General features: G+C 51.6%; 1 protein-coding gene across 1 annotated transcript in view; it reads left to right on the forward strand.

The window, feature by feature from the left end:
* VIPR2 (vasoactive intestinal peptide receptor 2) overlaps positions 1–18,715 on the forward strand; it is a 64,059-nt gene extending 45,344 nt beyond the window's left edge. Inside the window, exons 6-13 of the mRNA XM_074366623.1 lie at positions 5,945–6,086; positions 10,084–10,234; positions 10,908–10,968; positions 12,261–12,330; positions 12,835–12,926; positions 15,807–15,936; positions 16,019–16,060; positions 17,037–18,715. Coding sequence (XP_074222724.1) covers positions 5,945–6,086; positions 10,084–10,234; positions 10,908–10,968; positions 12,261–12,330; positions 12,835–12,926; positions 15,807–15,936; positions 16,019–16,060; positions 17,037–17,210 — 862 coding nt within the window. The 3' untranslated portion in view covers positions 17,211–18,715. The remainder of the gene's footprint in view (positions 1–5,944; positions 6,087–10,083; positions 10,235–10,907; positions 10,969–12,260; positions 12,331–12,834; positions 12,927–15,806; positions 15,937–16,018; positions 16,061–17,036) is intronic.
* The last annotated feature ends 321 nt before the right edge of the window (positions 18,716–19,036 follow it).

Consider the following 19,036-nt stretch of genomic DNA (forward strand, 5'->3'; position numbering starts at 1 on the left):
TTCATTGCTGTCTGAAGATAATGAAACGTATTTATTCTTTCAGTTGTCCACAGATACGTGGCTGACTTCAGACAAGTAATGCTGCTGTGAGCGTCCTCATGCACTGTGTCTTGCGCATTTAGCTGTGGGGGTGTGTGTATGTGTGCACACTTATGTTTACACTCACATTTATCTTATATTTACATTGTGCGTGCTGGTCCGAGGCTCTGCAGAGGTGTAATCTTCCCAGACGCATCACATGTGCACCGGCAGTGTGGAGATTCCTTTCACGTCACCTCCCTGCCACCATCTGTTATTGCCAACTTTTTAAAATTTAGCCATCCAGTTGGGTCCATCATAACATAGAGTTGTGTTTTAATTGGCATTTCCTTGGTGGATGGTGAGGGTATGTTTGGAAACTTTTTTTGCAGTACTATTTCAAGTGTTTGCTCATTTTTCTATTTAGCTGTCTCTTTTTTCTTACGTTAATTGTTAGGAGTGGAAACCTGTAGTGGAACCTTTTGTCAGACACGGGTGTCACAGCTTTTATCTCCAGCACTGTGGTTCAACTTTACACTCTCCTAGTGAGTCTTCTGATCAGTGAAAGTTCTTTATTTTAGTGAAGTCTGTTGACCACTTGCATTGTATGGTCAGGGCTTCCTGAGCCTGTTTAAAAATCTCTAGCATGTTCTTAGTCATCATCTAGAAATTTTGCTATCCTAAATTCTCATGTTGAGCTTTAGGATCCACTGATGATGTATTTCTGTGTACAGTGTGAGGCAGGAGTTAAGGTTCACTTGCTTTTTCAGTATGTGTGTTTAGTTTCTCCAGGACCATTTGCTGGGAAGGCCACCCTGTGCCCGTGCGTCGCGATGGTGCCTTTGTGACCGTGTATCGAGGTCACAAAAAATGGCTCTTGTCACTGAGCCATTTTTACATTGCTGCCATGGCTGTGCCTTTGTGAAAAGTCCTGAGTCCCAGTGTAAGTCTGTCAATTCTCCTTTCACACTAGGAAGAGCTTGCTCATTTGCACTTACATGTGAATTTTTAAAAATCAGCTTGTCAGTAGCCATTAAAAAAAATCCTGCTAGGATTTCACTTCGGATTCCGCTGAACCTATAGATGAGCTTGGATAGACTGGAGGTCTTTACAGCTTTGGTCATCCGACCAGTGATTATAGTAGACCTTTTCATTTGTTTGAGTTTCCTTAATTTCTTTCAGTAGTGTTCTGTGGTTTTCTGAGTTATCGAATTGGACATCTCCTAATAGTCATATGAAGTATTCGTTTATGCTGTTGTATATATTTGTGTATATATAACTTTCTAAAAAAGGAATTGATTTCTGCATACTAATCTTGCCTCAGCAACCTTGCTAAATTTATTTACAAATGTAATAATTATCCTGTAACTTCATGTGGATTCTTCTATATGAAACTCCTGTTTTTGTAAAGTACAGTGTTAAACAGAAGTGATGCTAAGAGACCACATTTTCTTACTTCTGAGCTCACAGTGAAGGCTCCCAATATTTCACTATAAGCATGACATTTGCAGCAGACATTCTGAAGATACCCTGTACCAGGTTAAGAACATTCCTTTCAATTCCCAGTTTTCTGAGTTTTCATCATGAATAGGTGCTGAATTTCATACTGATTTTTCTGCATATATTGAGATGAGCAGGTGGTTTTTTATCATTTGTTCATTTAATGTGAAAAACTGCATAGATAGATTTTCTAATATTAAATGTAGCTTTTATCCCTAAAATTAACCCTACTTGGTTGTGATATATCACCCTTTTATTACATGGCTAGGTTTAATTTACTAACATCTTGTTGAGGATTTTTGCATCTACATTCATGAATTTGATCTATAATTTTCCTTTCTCATAACATTGGGCTTTGATTTGACAGCTGTGCTGGTCCACAGGTGAATAGGAAGGTGCCCCTCTTTTCTATTCTTTGGACTAGTCTGGGTTAGATAAGGTGTTATTTCTTCCGTAACGTTTGTAGAAGCCATCTGGGCTGAGAGTTGTCTTGTGGGAAAGTTTTAATTTTATTTTAGGTTCAAATTCTTAAAAACAGACACATGATGATTCAGATTCTCTGTTTCTTCTTACGTTAGTCATGAGAAGGAATCTGTTTGCTTCATCTACGTTTCTGTATTCTCTCACTACACTGTTAACGTGTGTAAGAGCTATACTGCTGTCTCCTTTCCATTCCTGGTGTGAGCCAGCTGTATTTTCCTTCTTTGTACCTTGATGTATCTTCCTGTGCAAAGCTTTATCAGTTGTGTTTTCCAAGAACAGATTTTTACCTTTAATTTTCTCTCTTGTATGCTTTTTATTTATTACTGACTTGCATTTTTATCTTTATTATTTCCTTCTTTCTGCATTCTCTGGTTTTGATTTGTTCATTTTCTAGCTTCTTAAGTTAGATGTTCAGCATTCCTTGGTTTAAAATGCATTTATTTATATCTACAAATTTTCCTCTCAGATCTGCTTTAGTTCCATCTTTCAAGTTAAAGATGTGTTTTCCATTATCATTTAGTTCTAATTTTTCTAAACTCTTCTTTTGATTATCTTGTTTAACTCATAGGCTATAGAAATTCATAGCTTAACTTCCAATCTATTATTACTTTTCTTTTCAGTTTGCTAATGATTTCTGGCTTAATTCATGGTAATCAAAGAGCATACCCCATGACTTAAACCCTGTGACATTTTTTGAGACTTGATTTATGACTCAGAATGTGGTCTATTTTAGTAAAGTTTTGTTTTCACTTGAAAACGGTGTAAATTCTGCAGTTATTGGTTTGTATGTTAAAGGTGTCATTCACATCATTTATCAATCATGTTATTTAAATATTCTTAATCTTTACTATTTAAGTACTTGTCCTGTCAGTTACTGAGAGATATGCAGTAAAATATCCAACTATAATTGTGAGCTTGTCTATTTCTCCTTTTATTTCTTTCACTGTTGGCTTTATATATTTTAAGGTCTATGTTATTAGGGGCATACCTATTTAATGTTATATATCTGTGTGAAACTGTCCATGGTTAGTAATGCCTTTTGCCTTAAAAATCTACTTTTATATTAATGTGGTTATATTAGCTTTTTTTGTTTGATATTTGCATATTGTTTTCTGTGCTTTTATTTGAACTTCCTGTTTTGTATTTAATGTGAGTGTTTTAAAGCTCCATTTAATTGAGATCTGCTCTTTATTTCTGGTCTGAATTTTTATTTTTACGAGCAGTATTTTTACACTCACAGTTAGACTACTGACTGACAGCTTACAGTTCCAGTCCACCTTCTGTGTCTTTGCTCTGTTATTTCAGCTGTGCCTTGTTTCTCTTGTATCGCTTCATGCTTCTTTTTAAGTTATCAAGTATTTTTATTATCCCAATTTCTCCTTTTTAGATTGCCAGTTATATATTCTAGTGTTCTTCTTCTAGTTTTCACACCACATTCACAACATGCATCCTTGTCTCATAGGCAGAAACCTCCAATGACTATTTTTACTGCTTCCCGGTCAATTCAAGACTTTACAGCATTTATATCTGCTCACCCTCATGCCTTTTGTGTCATTATTCTGTGTTCTAATTCTGCATGTATTTTAAGTTCCACAAGGCATGGTTACTACTGTTGCTGTTTCCAAAGTCAGTGTTTGCTTAGAGTCATCGTCTATTGTCTTCCTTGCTCTTTGTTCTTCCTGTGTTTTCATGTTTCCATCTGGGACCATTCTCCTCCTGCCTGAAGACCTCCCTTTAGGGTTTCCTTCAGCACAGGCCTCCTGGCAATGAATTCTCACAGGTTTTGATTGCCTGAAATCATCTTAATTTTGCCTTCATTTCTGAGGATATTTTTGAGAGTACTGAATTCTTGGTAGGCAGTTACTTTCTTACATCACATTAAAGATGTACATCATCAATTCTTTTGAAAAAGCCTCACCATTACTCCACTGAAGGACGTGTCTTTCTCTGGGTACTTTGAAGATTTCTGTCTTTGTCTTTTGTTTTCAGCATTTACACTATCATGGGACTTGTATAGTCTTCTTTGTAATTCTCCTTCTTGGGGTTAGTGGAATTTCTTTAGTCTCTTATTATATTTTATCAGTTTCAAAAATTATTGGCTAGAATCTCTTCAAATATTGTTTCTACCTTATTCTCTCTCCTCTCCTTCTGAAACTCCATTTTCACACATGTTTAATGTTTTCACCATTTCCCTTATATTTCCTATTGTTTCTTTATATTTTCCATTATTTTGTTTCTCCCTACTTTAATCTAGACATAGTCTACTGATCTATTTTCCAGTTCATAATACTCTGATTTATTGTGTCTAATGTTACACCAGTGATTTATTCTTAGTTTCAAGGTTCTTTTTTAAGTTTTCAGTTTGTCTTTTGATTTTTATAATCAATTCCATTCTATAATAAAATTCATTTCTTTATCAATTTTCTTGATATATTAATCAGGGTAATTTTATAGTCTATGTCTTACAATGCCAGTAACTGGCTCTCTTTTTGTCCTTTGTTTTGTTTTTGCTTTTCCTTTTTAACTGCATTTGATCATTTGGTCCTGTTTCTGGCATACCTAGCAATTTATTATTGAAATCACAAATAATTAAGTTTTAAAGGTTTCTGATTACATCTTACTACAGAGAGGATTTAATTTTTCTAGCAAGATGGGCAGACCAGCCTGAGACAGTCAGGGACTGAGCTGATTTGAGGCTGTATTCCAGGCTCTGTGAAGGCCAGTTTACTTCTGGTTTGTCATTCTTCCTAAGTCACAGCACTTTAGGGTTTTGAATGAAAACCTGGGGATTCTTCTGCTCAAGCAGCACATGAACACCTTGGAAATAAAAGAAAGAAAGCCTCAGTAGGTGATTGCCTGCTGAATTTTGGACTTTCTGTGTTTCCCTTTTCTCCAGAATGATTGCTGCTTGCATCTGTCACTTGAAATCCCTTAACTTCCTCTGTTGCCCATTCTGTCCAGTGACACTGTCATAAGCTCTCAGCCTCTGCTTTCTAAGTGGTCGTTGTGCCCTGAGACATGAGTTAACCACCAGCAGAGGTGACAAGGTGTGGGTGCCCACAGGGCCTCCATGCCTCCCTCCTCTCCAGGGGCCTGTCCTTCGAGTCCCAGTTGCTTTGGCTACTCTCCAGAGTTTAAAATCGTGTTGACCGCTTGGTGGGAGGGTAGTCAGATAAGCTTCCCTTTAGTAGCCACAAGTGGAAGACCGCTTTAGTATACATTTTTTAACATTCTTCAAAATTTTTAAACTTTCGTTAACCTTACAGAGTTAATGTTTAATGATCTTGGAAGTGCATTTGTGTGGAGCAGTTTGTTTCTTAAAGACTCCAAACAATTAAAAGTCAGAGTTAAATCAAATATCCAATTAAGTCTTCTGTAAAGTAGAATTTAAGTGTTGTAAAAGAATTATAAACAAAATGTTCTGAGAATTTTTTAGAGAAGCAAAATATCGCATAAACTTAAGTTCAAAGACAGGTCATTTGATGTGGGCCTTGCAGGAAGTTTGCTGTAAAGACAACGTGGTCTTCACATCTGTGAAGTGGGTGCAGGCCTCTGCAGTCTCAAGACATCTTTGCTTCATACTTTTATCCTGAAATCTTGCTTCTAAAGAGATAAGTCAGAAATAAGGGAAAAGACTTACGTAAAAAAAAAAATTACCATAATGCAAAACTAAGAACATCTTAAATATACAATAAGGAACGGTTAGATAAATAACTTCCATAAAAAAGAAGCCTTAAGACTAAAGCCACAGAGGCAATCACTAAAGTGTGCACAAAACAGTGATCATCTATCTCCTCCCCTTCCCCTCCGCTTCCCATTCCCCTCCGACCCTCACCCCTCCCCCACATCCCTCCCTGTCCCCAACGTCCTCTCCCCTTCCCCTCCCCCAACATCCACTCCCCCTCCCACTCCCCCGTGCCCCTCCCCCACCCCACCCCCGCAGGAAGCTGCGCTGCACCCGGAACTACATCCACCTGAACCTGTTCCTCTCCTTCATCCTGCGAGCTCTCTCCGTTTTGGTCAAGGACGACGTCCTGTACTCCAACTCCGGCACGCTGCACTGCCCCGACCAGCCGTCCTCCTGGGTAGGCTGTCCCCGGGCAGGGTCCTCTCCCTGAAGGTGGGTGGGGATACTCACTGGGATGAAGTCCCGGCGCTGGTGCCCGGGGTCCGAGGTCCCGGTCGGTGCGGAAGGAGAGGAAACTGGCCGGAGGCCGGAGCAGGCCCAGGACTGGCAGGAACCGAGCACCGCCAGCGGCTGCAGGGCGGGCGCGAGGCTGGCCCCCGGCAGAGCCAGGCTCCCGCGACGGCCCCCCAGGAGGGATGCACGGCCACTCCGGGATGGGAGGTCCTGGCACAGGTGGACACACATCCTCTCCCCGTCCCACTCCCCCGTGTTTTCTCCGCAAATGTCCGAGACCTGAGCAGTGGGTGCTTCCCCGACGGCTGGGAGGAAGCCACCCGTGTGGGACAGTCCCCGCGGCGCCCAGCTAGCGACACAGGGATGAGCATCTGAACTAGCAGTTTCCACAGATGCAGGCGAGGTTTGTGGTGGCCGCGCGTGGGTCTCTGGGGCCAGTGCAGCGCAGTGCGGTTATCGAGCTCCTCCGAGATGGAGTCCCCGTGCACCGTCTTCCCCGCCGTGATCCCGGCTCCGGGGCCGGCGCCTCTCTCGCTCGGAGCCAGAAAGCTGGCCCCCTCTCGCATTCCAAACGGTGGGTTCACCCACTGGCACCGCTGCCCTGGACAGAACAGATTTGAAACACTGTCGTTTTAAGATAGTAGAGCCTTTATAACAGCACAGACCCGTGGCTGCTCCGAGGCCTGCACGTAAATACACATCTGGGGCAGTCTTGCCAGCCATGCGTGTGGACTGAACGTAATAATAAAACTGACCAGATCCTCCACCTGGCAAATCCCGCCCCCGGGTGGAGGTGGGGCTACGGGGCTTTTGTCCCCAGATGGGGTCCCTGGAGTGTAGAGGGGGTCGCCCAGCACCAGGAGCGGGAGACCCAGGTTCCCTCCTGCCAAGAACCTTCCATCTCTTCTCCATGCGTCTCAAACCTCTGCTTGAAGGAGCCCTCCCCACTTGGCTCTTCGTTAAAGGACATGGTGTCCCTGATGGATCCACAAACACCAGGCACTTGATCTGGAGCTGTGCGCTCAACTGTCTCCTGCTGCGTAGACTGAGGACCTTGCCAGGCCCCCACTGAGGGATGGGGAAGCGACAGGAACCAGTGTCCCTGCCCCGAGTCCCACCTGCCCAGAGAGTCAGGGCAAACTCGGAGGCCTTGAGCTGTGCAGTGGGGGATGCATTCGGCCCAAAGCTGAACACTGACTGGGCCTCTGCCTGCTGCCCCAGGGGCCCAGGGGGTGAAAGCCAGAGACGTGGGCTGGAGGCTGGGCTAGGGGTCTGCACATGGCGGAGGGCCCTGGGCTCACAGCCCCAGGTGAAAGGCAGAAGGGGCAGGAGGAGGGGAAGTGAGCAGTGCCCAGAACACACGTGTGCACGAGGGCACACATGGAAACATGCACAAAGGTGCACATGCATGCAGAAACACACTGGCATGTGTGTGCAGCTCACACACTCTCCAGACTCTGCTCCATTGCATGTTTTGTATCCAGCCTGGGAAGGATGGCTGGTCAGGGCTCTGCGTGGTGCTGGGGGAGCCACGTCTGGCGAGTGTCTGCAGCTGTGGACATAGGACATGTGACACCACACAAGTGGACGTCGCCACAGGCATCACGTCTGCTGCTTGCTGCACAGTGAGGCTCCAGCTGTCAGCCCCGCATAGGCGCCAAGGCCCACTTCAACTACTGTCTCAGCCCTGCAACCATCACTGTCACATATTCAAGTAAAATATCCTGTTCACTCGCTCCTACCAGGACCTGCCAGTCTTCCCGGCACCCTAGGGAGACGCCTCATGTCCTGTTGGCCCGGGAGGACACATGTTTACCTTTGACGACCCTGGGGTGGGTGTGGCTGTCCCATCCCTTTCGATCAGCTTGGCCTCTGAGAAGCCAGTGTCTTTATTGGATCAGAAAGTGGACCCAGGGACAGAGCCCCATCCCCTCCCCACTATGGCCCCGCCCTGCAACATGTGGGCCTCCTTCTCTGCCCTGGTTGGTTTGGGGTTCATCCAAGTCCTGCGGAAATCATGCTCTATTCTAGAGAAATGAATGACCAGACAGCCACCTGGAAGCTGACCAGCAGCAGGAGCCCCCGTGGATGACCAGTGTGGTCCCCAGATGCCTGGCCATGGTGGTGGGAGGCTCCCGGACCAGGGTGAGAACCTGCTGGACTTGGCAGACCTGCGAGGTCCCTGTGGGGCACTGTCCCGGCCACGTGGCCGCTCAGCCCCTCCAGGCCTGAAGAAGATGAGGTCAGCAGACAGCGCATGGCTCCCCAGACCTCCTGTCCTGGGAGCACTCACTGGTGGATGAGCAAAGGCTGCATTTTAAACATTTTCCCAAGAAAATGGAATTGGAATCACCTTAAACACACATTTTCTGCATCTTTCCTCCTTCAGCAGGATATCTCAGAAATCCTCCAAGTCTACCCTTGTCTCAGGATCTCCTCTGAATCCAGCGTGAGGTGTGATAAAACTGTAACCATCCCACCAGTAACAGAATGCCCACCTTAGTTTTCTACTTTCTGCCGCCACAAGCATCACCGCCCGGATGTCTCCGCACACTGGTGCTTCTCCCTCGATCAGATGGCCCTGGAGGGGGACTGGACGGATCAAAGGGCATCTGTATTGAAATTGTAACAAACAGTGCTGGGCAGCTTTGCAAAGGGGGAGACACCGCCGTGGGTGCAGGCCCCACCCCCCTGGACGAGCAGCAGGGCAGGGCCCCATGGTTTCCTCCTCCGGGAGGCGGAGAGCTCTTCCCCCTCCACACGCAGCACACACTCCTGCCACTGTTCCAATGAGCGGGTGGTGCTGAGGCCCAAGGCCCCGGGCTGGTGCCCCTGTTTTCACAGTTGTGTTATGATGTGCATCTGTCCACTTACGGTGGTCCGTGGGCAGCCTCCAAGTGCCAGACCACACTCCCCGCACGCAGCATCAGTAAATGGTAACAGCCGTCCGTGCTGCACCTTAGAAAGAAACCGAACCACACTTCACTGAGGCAAGAGAAACGAGGACAGGTAACGGGATTGGGTGTCCTGGAAAGAACGGAGCCTCTGTGGGTCAGAGCTCCTCCCAGCCCCAGACAGCAGCTTGAAAGCCACCGCGCGTCTCCTGCAAGCACATCTGCCCCGTGCACACGTATGAGTAAATCCACACACATACACATAAGACTGTATCTACACACGTATGTGGATGTGTCCGCCCCACCCACAGATACATATCTGGGGAGGAGGCTGCAAAGATACAGAAAAATAGAAATAAAGTGCTGGATTTGTAGGACATTTATATGAGCTTAGTGACTATAAGTCTCAATGCCATGTTTGCTCATGATGTAGAAATACCTGACATGTTTACTTATGTGGGATTCTGAGAGATTAAAATATATTTATTTTGTGTAAAACATATTTTTTCCCTTTTGAAACTCCTGGGGAAAATTTATTTGCTGGGTTTCTCTTGTTTTTCCCCTTTATTTTCCTATCTCTTGTTAAGAGTGGACAGTGAGGAAGACAGAGAAAGAGAAGTGGGAGTGAGTGGAGGGCGAGGATGCAGGCGGGAGAGGAGGTGCAGGGAGGGGAGGAGGGAGGAGAGGTGGAGGGGAGGAGGGAGGAGAGGTGGAGGGTGAGGAGGTGCAGGGAGGGAAGAGGAGGGAGAGAGGTGGGGGTGCAGGGTGAGGATGCAGGCGGCAAGGAGGTGGGATGAGGAAGAGGGAGGCTGTGCCAGGTGCCGCTTGTGTTCCCTCAGAGTTACAAATCACCTCCGGGACAGTGTGGGCATCTGCCTTCACCTGGTATTTACCCTCCAGTGACCCCGGCCGGCCGTGCCCTGACACGCACACACTTGGGTTCACACCTCTGTGTCAGGGTCGGGTTACACGGAGGGCGTGAGCACGTGCCGTGCCCTGCCCGGCACTGCCTGCCATGAGCGTGTGTCTCTTGCTGTCTGGCTCCAGGTGGGCTGCAAGCTGAGCCTGGTGGTCTTCCAGTACTGCATCATGGCCAACTTCTACTGGCTGCTGGTGGAGGGGCTGTACCTCCACACCCTCCTGGTGGCCATATTCTCCCCCAGCCGACGCTTTGCGGCCTACCTCCTGATTGGATGGGGTAAGGACTCCTGCCCTGCCGCACACTGCCACCCCCCCAAGCCCTCCAGGTTCCTGATTCCGTCCTCTCTGGCCTGTAAACGCAGACTCTTTGAGCTCGAAAACACCTTGCTGAGCCTGTAGGAGGAGCTTTCCTAGGGCCACTGGGGGTCCCTGCAGCCAGTACGTTAATATTTCTGAAAACCAGGTTGCTCTCTCGTTGGCTGAGGTGTACCCTGATGCTGGGAAAGTCAGAAGGAAGGGCCGGGGAGGGGAAAGAGCAGGGGGCCGTCCGTCCTGCGTCCTGACCGCGTGCCCGTCAGTGGGACTCCGCACTGACCAGAATTGGAAAGGGGGTAAAGCTGCGGGACCCCCACACTCACAGCCAGGGGCACCCCTTCAGATCACCGCCATGTCTGGACACAGCCTTGCCAGCACGTTGACACAGACACCCGCAAAAAAAAAAAGGGGGTGATTTGGTTCAGGCCCGTGAAGGTTCAGCTTTCAAAGCATTCAGATTATCTTCACTGCTTCATCAGGCATGAGTGTAAATTTGTCTGCATTATGAAGAGCTTCCACTTGCTCATCAGAAAGCCCTGGTCCTTGATGGCTGGGCTGACGAAGGCTCACTCTGTCCCTGCAGGGCTGGTCCAGGGAACTAGCGTGGGTGGTGGTAACCAGGTGTCTTTCTGCAGGCATCCCCACTGTCTGCACAGGTGCGTGGACTGCAGCCAGGCTCTCGTTAGAAGACACAGGGTGAGTGCTGGGCCCGTGCCTCTGCCTTTTAATTGAGATCCATCTAGTGATGCTAAGTTCCTGGCATCACCAAGTCTTGGGAAACTAGGGAGAGGCCCCTTGTCTGATCAGAGGCAGCGCGTGTGGCCAAGCCGAGGGTTTGAGCACCTGATGGAGAGGACAGTGAACTTCGTCGGGAGAAGCCATGGGAGAGATGGGACTGAACCAGGTCTCACAGCAGAGCTGAGTTTGGGGTAAACCGGGCAGAGACAGAACAGCGTCTCAGAGCTTGTAGCAGTATTCACAAAAGGGCACCAAGCAAACGCAGAGCCCAGTATTGAGCCTAGGTCACAATGGCCAGCTGGGAACCACCCTCTGAGACAGCGCAGCCGGCCTGGGGCCCCAAACATTCTGCCTGGTGAGTACAATGAGCCAGAGCAAGACCCCAAACTCAGGTACCAAGAGTTCCCACCACGAGGCTGTGGTCTACCAGTTGTCTATTCTGGTAATGAGCCTCTCAAAGTCCAGCTGCATGGCTGTAGTTTATGTGACATGTATCTGTCACTGGCACTTTGGGCAGTTCCCCTGGCCTCAGCCTGGCTCACTCACACACCAGGAGCAGCTGCAGGGTGGGTGGGCCAGGGCCACAGGTCTAAGACAGCATTTGTGGGAAGCCTCCCCTCTGCCCTGTGGGTTCCAGGAACCCCACATCCTACTGTCAACCCCAGCTGGGGTCCAGGGTGGGTCTCTGCCCCTGCTGGGAAGGAGTGCGGGTGACAGAGGGAACAAGGGAGGCGTTTCACCAGCACCCGACCCCAGCCTCCCGCTGGAGTCAGCCCTTATGCTGAAAAGCAAAACTGAAAACATGTTACTGGACAAACGTTCCTGGCAGTACCTGCCTCAGCTATTCTGATGACATTTTTACGCTTTCATTCAAGATACTAATACTAAACATTTGGGAGCTGAGGAGAACTGATTTTCAGAAGGCAGACTTCTCTTTGTGATGTCAGCTGGAGAAAGCTGTGCCAACGCCCAGGCTGTGGGCCTTCCTGGGGCTTGGCCTGCTCCTTCTCCCAGCTTCTGGAGTTGCCTCTGCATCAGCAGATCTCTAAGTGCAGAGCAATTGTGCCTTCAGGGTGGAGCACGGCAGTCAGGAGGGACCATCTAACAACCCCGAGGGGAGGGGAGGGGAGGGGGCTTTGGGCTCTGTTTTGCAAGCACCCTGTAAGGGGTGAGTCCCGGGCAGTGCGCTTAGCCTGTGCTGGATTTGTAGCTGGAATCATCCGTGGTAATGAGACTCCCTCTCTTAACAGTTGCTGGGATACCAACGACCACAGTGTTCCCTGGTGGCTTATACGAACACCAATTTTAATTTCCATTATAGTAAGTCATTTCTGTATTGAAACACAAGTTACCCTCCAGGCTGCACGCTTGGGCAAAGAGCAGGCTGCTGCCCAGAAGCAAACATAAATAGCCCCGTTCTCCTGGGTCTTCTGAGGCACGAACCCCAAGGCCGAGCTCTTCCACGGCGGGCTCAGCCCGCCTTCAGGGTGGAGTCTCAGGGAAGAGGGTGGGTGAGAAGGAGACTGCTCCTTCAGGGGACCCTCAGGGGAATCACCATCGGGTGGACCAAGTGTGCAGCCTCCAAGCTGAACCGGATTTCCCTCTGTCCGTTGCACATCTCAAAGTCAGTTTACTTAGCCGCCGCAGCCCAGGGCCAGAGTGTATGCGACACTGCAGGGGACACTGTCCCGCTCTCGGGGTTGGGGGGCGGTGGGCAGCTGTGCTGGGCCCTGGCACTGCTGAAACTGGTGAGGCTCAGCCACAGACATCCCGGCCTCCTTTCCGGGGGCATCACACACAAACATGTCATTTCTTTTTGTGCAGGTCAATTTCATCCTTTTTGTTAGCATTATACGAATTTTACTGCAGAAGTTGACATCCCCAGATGTCGGTGGCAATGACCAGTCCCAGTACAAGTGAGTATGTGCTTAGGCACACCTCGTCACCCAGGACCCAAGGGTGAGGAGATCAGAGCCAGGGTGTGGGGACACCCCAGAGGGCCCCAGCTCTCCTCCTTCAGTCGCAGGCGAGTGCCCTTGGCCACTTCACAGGGACCCCCAGAGACAGAGGGTCTTGTCCCAGGGCAGGCTGCCCTGGCAACTGTTCAGGCCCCCCCTTCCATCATGATGTCCCCCAGGGAGCTGCTTCTCGAGGTGCTTTGCCCACTTTCCTGTGCTGTCATCTGACCTTTCTCCTTGGCCACACCTAATTTGTACCTCATGTTTAATTCTTCTGCCCCCTCAGACCTCAGGGCTCAGGTGGCGCCTGGTGTCGGGCCTTGTGCTTGATCATGATGCCGCTGATGTTTGTGGACATGCTGAGTGACAGCCTGGGGACGGCTGAGACCCTCTCCCTTCCCAGGAAAGGGAGCAGAGGTTAAGCCTCCTCCACATGACTGTGGATCTACAAGATCCAACAATTTTCCTAAAAAAAAAAAAATTCATGAGGCTCTGAGACAGTAAAGGAACTTGAAGATTCTGTACATGTCTGTCACAAATTTATAAGGAAAAGATACAGCGCACAACTCAGATACAAAATAAAATCAGTTTGGTGTGAGTGGCTGGTGCAGCTGGTCCAGTGGTTGGGTTCAGACAGGCCGGGTTGGAGCTGCAGCCGCTGAAGGCTATGTGGCCCTGGCTCTTGCCCCGAGGGTGGGCCCCACGCAGCCGTCTCCTCCCTCCCCTCCTTCAAACAGAGTGGGAGACGGTCATGGAGGCCTGGGGGAAAGTGACTGGGCTGCTCTGAGCCTCAGTCTCCTCACCTGTAATAAGGTGGAAATAATAGTATAATTGTCACTGAGGCTATGAGGATCAACTGAGTTTTATTCAAAACTCAATTAACTAAATTAGTATTCAAAGACATTTCGTGCCTGGCAGCAGTAAGTACTGTGACAGAGTTAGTAAACACACACACACCTCATCGTGCCCGGCGTGGAAATCTCTGCCCAGCCCACCAGAGGCCAGGCTAGATGGGTTTCCACGTCAGATCGCAGGGTGGGGGGCGGTCCTTCCACGCAGCATTTCCTTGGCTCAGGTGAGAAGCTGGGCGGCCCCTGCGCCCCGCCCCCACGCCTGCCACCCAGGCTGTCTTCAGACTGACTCCTAGTGTTTCTGCTAGTCGTGTTTACAGCCCTGCCGACCTTCCCTCCGGGTTCTATGGGAAGTTCACTAAGTAGGTCTTAGAGACAGATGCTTTATTTTGGAAACAAAACAAAGTGGGGATAATGGAATCTGGTCTTTTTCCAGGATAACACAAAAGGCAGAGCACGTCTGTGATCTCGTCTGGTTGTACTTTGCCGTCTTCTTCTCCCTGTAACTGTCTCAGTAGTGTAGTAACAGGTCTCCCCACACTGGGTCCCTGGGACCCAGCCTCTAGAACCCTTTTCCAAAAACCAGCACAAAGCACTTCTGGGCAGATGGATAACTGGAATTCAGGCAGGTTCTCGCTGAAGTTTAACCAACGGCATAGCTCCCTGCAGGGCCCGTCCTCACGCGTGGTGACACCAGCCGAAGTGTCAGTGCAGTGCGGGCACAGCGGGCCTCGTAAAGTCAGACGTGCAAATCTGCAGCTGCGGCCTGGAGGGCGGGCAGGCTCTCCCTGCTGCCCAGGGGCGTTCACGTCTGCTGCAGAGTAGGCTGGGCTTCTGGGCTTGTGCAGATGGTCCAATACAGAGGGCAAGCCTCTGGTAAACACCACAGGTGGGTTTTTTGAGGGAACTGGGAGAAATGAACACACTTCTAGAACTTACATTTGAGGCTCTGAGTGCTAGGTTTGAGGCAGGTGACTCAAAAATACGTAAAGAAATTCGTGACTTTTCCAAGTGTTGGGTGGGGGAGGAGCAAGGAGGCACCCCTCACTCAGTTTCCAGGATGAGGCTGGTCATTAGAGCACCTGCTGGTGGTTCATTTGGGGGCCTTGACGTGCATACACATCACCTGGTGGGCCAGCCGGTGACCCCAGTACTCCTGACCCTCAGACCAGGTGGCGGCAGCAAGGTCACATAGGACCATGTTGAATCCCCTGGGAAAATGCCAGCCACCTGCAGAGACCTAACATCATTGGATGAGGGCCAGGCAGACTTGAGGAAGCTGAAGAGCCCCCCAGGTGACTCTCTAGTGCAGCTGTGAGTCACTGCCTTAGCGCAGTAGTTGTCAAAGCAGGGTTCCAACTAGCAGCCACAGCATCTTCGGGAACCTGACAGAAATGCATTCTCAGGTCACACCCCAGACTTTCAGAGCTGGGAGCAAGCGGTGTTTTAACATGACCTGGTTCTGGTGCAGGAGGAACTGGGAAGCCCTGACCTGGAGGAGCGTGACCAGCACCCGCTTGGGGAGCGGGAAGGGCTCAGACAAGGAATGGGGCTCCTCGGAGGGTGGAGTTGCGTTCAGTTATTTTGTTTTCTACAAACAACACGGTGAGGAGAAAATCTGCTCGGACTAGGGAGGGTAAGAGCTCTGTGACAAAGAAATTAGATCCCGTCTGGGCTCCCCGACTTCTGAGTCTGCTCTCCACGGGGACACTCTCTGTCACACGTGTGCTCAAGGGACCACCGTTTTGTCTGCTCTTCTGATCTGAAAGTAAAGCTTGCCCCCCCTTCAAATGCTGGGATGGGTCTCAACTATTAAAACTAGTGGCCCACGGGGCAGTGAGACCCCTCAGACCAGTGTCTTCTTGCCAAACCTGTCAAGTTTCTTGTAGGAGCTCCGCTGCGGTAGGAGAGAAGGTGATCTGACGGTCCGTTCGCACGTTCTTTCCGGAACGGGCGGGGACCTCAGGATCCTTTCTCTTTGGTGCAGGAGGCTCGCCAAGTCCACCCTGCTGCTCATTCCGCTGTTTGGAGTCCACTACATGGTGTTTGCCGTGTTTCCCATCGGGATCTCCTCCAAGTACCAGATCCTGTTCGAATTGTGCATCGGATCCTTTCAGGTGCGGTGAGCAGGGGCTGGGCGTCCCCGGGACGGGGACGGGGGCGGGGGCGAATGGCCTCTGACCGCCCTTCCACCTGCAGGGCCTGGTGGTGGCGGTTCTCTACTGCTTTCTGAACAGTGAAGTAAGTGCTCACCCCTGGGAAGCAAGCACAGATTCTCGCTTTATGAGGAATTCCCCAAAATGCCCCAGCCCTGCAAAAGGCCCAGCCTTCCATGGGGTCAGTGCCGCCGCCCAGCACCTGGGGTCTCGGCCCCGCTCACGCTGCCCGCACGTGCGGGGGTCCTCCGCCGCCCGCCAGGCGCTGTCACGGAGTCTGGGGCCCCTCCCGGGTCCACGGCCAGTCCTCCCGCGGCTCCACCTTGTCCCGCCCTCTGCTGACCCTCTGCAGCCGCCCCACCTTTTACCCCACTCCCTTCTCCCAACTCTGCCCTGCCTCGCCCTCTACCCACGCCCCCGCCCTGCTCCCCCCTGAGCCCCGCCCCACGCCCTGAGTTCCCGCCCCCACCCCCACCCCACCCCCTCCAGCGCCTCTCTCGTCAGCCCCGCCCCCGCCCCGCTGGCCCGACTCACCTGGGCTGTGGCCGCCTCTCCAGGTGGCGCCTCGCTGGCTCCCCCTTTCCCGCTACTTGCTGTTCCTCCCGGCCCTCATGTTGGCCTGAGCGACTCCTACACCTGCCTCCCTTCCTTCTTTCCAAACTCCCCGGGAACTCCCTCACCAGGACTGAGGGAGCAGAACCAGGACCGTAGGTAAAAGCACTGCATGCCCTGAAAATCCGAATTAGCTCTCTCGGTTCTGGGTGTGTCGGCTGCTGTCCGACGGACTGAAGATCCTGGGACCAGCAGCTCGGAGCCTTGGGTTGCGCAGCCTGGACACTCTCCCCTAGGCCCCCGTCGGGTCCCGCGTCCCTTTCCCTGCCCCACCCTCCCAAGCGCGTCTGATGGGCGGGCAGGAATGTCGCACCCTCCACACAGAAAAGGGCGGAAGAGGGAGGGGTTCGTTCACAGGTGTTTGCATTAGAGGGCACCTGGGGTCCCGGTTCCAAACCTGTAGTCCGCCTGACCCCCACCGCCCGCCTTGCGTTTGCCCTCGCCCGCAGGTGCAGAGCGAGCTGAGAAGGAAGTGGCGAGGCCTGTGCCCGAGCCGGCCCTCCGCCCGGGACTACAGGCTGCATAGCTCGTCCATCTCCAGAAACGGCTCGGAGGGCGCCCTGCACGTGCCCCGTGGCTCCCGCACCCCGTCCTTCCTGCAGACGGAGACCTCGGTCATCTAGCGGCGAGGCCACTGCGCAGCGGAGCCGCGGTGAGGGCCGTGAGCCGGGGTCCCCGCCAGGATTGCGGGGCGAGTCAGCCGGGTTACCTTGTAACCGCCTGGGGGTGAAACCTAGTGATTGTAAAACTCCAGCATTTAGTAATTGTCTCGTTAATGTTGTTTGGCTGTGTAGCTGGCCCTATTTTCAAAGAGAGTAGGAGAGACCAAGGCGGTTGAAGCCCAGGTGTTGGGTCCAGCGACTGAGGGAAAAAATGAGGAATTTTCTAATCTCAGTGCCTGTTCTGCGGGGAGCGCGGGCCTGAGCTGGGATGCTGGCCGCCCTCCCTCCGAATAACCAGCACCACTGGCCTCCCACCCCCAGGTCCCCCGGGCAGCCCTCCTGTGAGCAGGACACGTAGCCGCCCTCCGAGGGCTTCCGTTAAATTCTCCTGCGAGCCCGGGTGGACCCGCCCCTCCAGCGCCCACTCCGTACCCCACTGCCCGAGTCCTGCTAACGCCACCTCCGGGCTGTCCGCCCTCTGCTGCTCCACCGGGGCAGCCAGGCTGGCAGGGAGAGTGCGGAGAAGGGCGCCAGGTGAGAACAGCAGGTGGAGCGGTCACCCCCGGAAGGCACCTGCACTTTCTGAAGGCCCTGCCCAGCAGGCAGCGGGCAGGGCTCAGTCGGCGGCTCTGCGGGTGGTGACCTCACCCGCGGGGCAGGGAGACCAGGCATTTTACCTGGTGGGGGTGGAAACCTGTTCTCTCCTTAATGAGAATAATCTTGAAGTCATTTCTGTTTAAGTGGAGAATTGTTTTAATGAAAGATTAAAATGTATCAAGCTCCTATCCAGTATTGGCAAGCAGCTATCCTCGCCTGGGCTCCTTTGACTGTTGGTGGGTCTGAGAGAGGCTGAGTGGCCTCGGGGGCGGGGGATGGGGGGGTGCGGAGAAAAGCAGGCCCACACCCTGTCCAGGGCACCCCCCCCCCCGGCAGGCATTCTGCTCACAACCCTGTCCAGCTGCTTCAACTGCTTTGCCAGTTCTCCAACCTCTTTATGATAGTGGTCCCTGTTAGCAGTGAGGCCACAGCTTCTTCATCCTGAGACATCACAGGCCTGGGTGCGAGTGCCCGTGACCAGGATGGCTGGCGCGAGCTACGGGGAGCCTGAACAAGAGCAGCGGGCAGTGTCCAGGAACCACCCAGAAACCCTGGAGCCGGGGTCCCTGACTCAGAAGATTTGCTGTGATGAGATCCACACGACCAACTGGAGAGCCAGCCCCCATAACCTGGGACGGTCACTTGTGCTCGGACGTCAGACATGTTCCCAGGACGGCCCTCCAAGGCCGCAAGCCGGAAACTGGACTGTCTGGACCAATGAAGAGCAGAGGGGAGAGTGAGTGTTACTCATTGTTGGCAGAGGAGCAGGTGATCAGAGTCAACATATGTCTTTGTAAAGTGTTGTAACCATGTGTGGAATGTCCCCAAGCCACCATGCCTGACCACTTGAATAAAACCCGGTCCGTGTCTGTGTGCTGAGTGACTCTGAGCAGCAAATCCTGAGGCCCCAGGGCCTTGAGCTGGGGACATTCAGAGGAAATCTCCTCACGTCTGCAGCAGAGCTTGGATGTGGGACAGGGTGGGGAGGGGGGCACATGGCAGCCACCTTCCCTAGGGCACTTATGCAGCCTGCAGAGACATGTTCCTTACAGCAGCCGGTCAGCAGTGGGGGCGATGCACCTGGCTCCCCTAGGGTGGGGGCCTGCAGCTCCCGACATCTAATCCCCAGCTCCACAGAACCTGAGAACCTGCCAAGTAGGTGCAGGGCTGAGCACACACATGCTAGTGTG

This window comes from Camelus bactrianus, chromosome 7, assembly GCF_048773025.1.
Source record: "Camelus bactrianus isolate YW-2024 breed Bactrian camel chromosome 7, ASM4877302v1, whole genome shotgun sequence".
Classification (NCBI taxonomy): Eukaryota; Metazoa; Chordata; class Mammalia; order Artiodactyla; family Camelidae; genus Camelus; species Camelus bactrianus.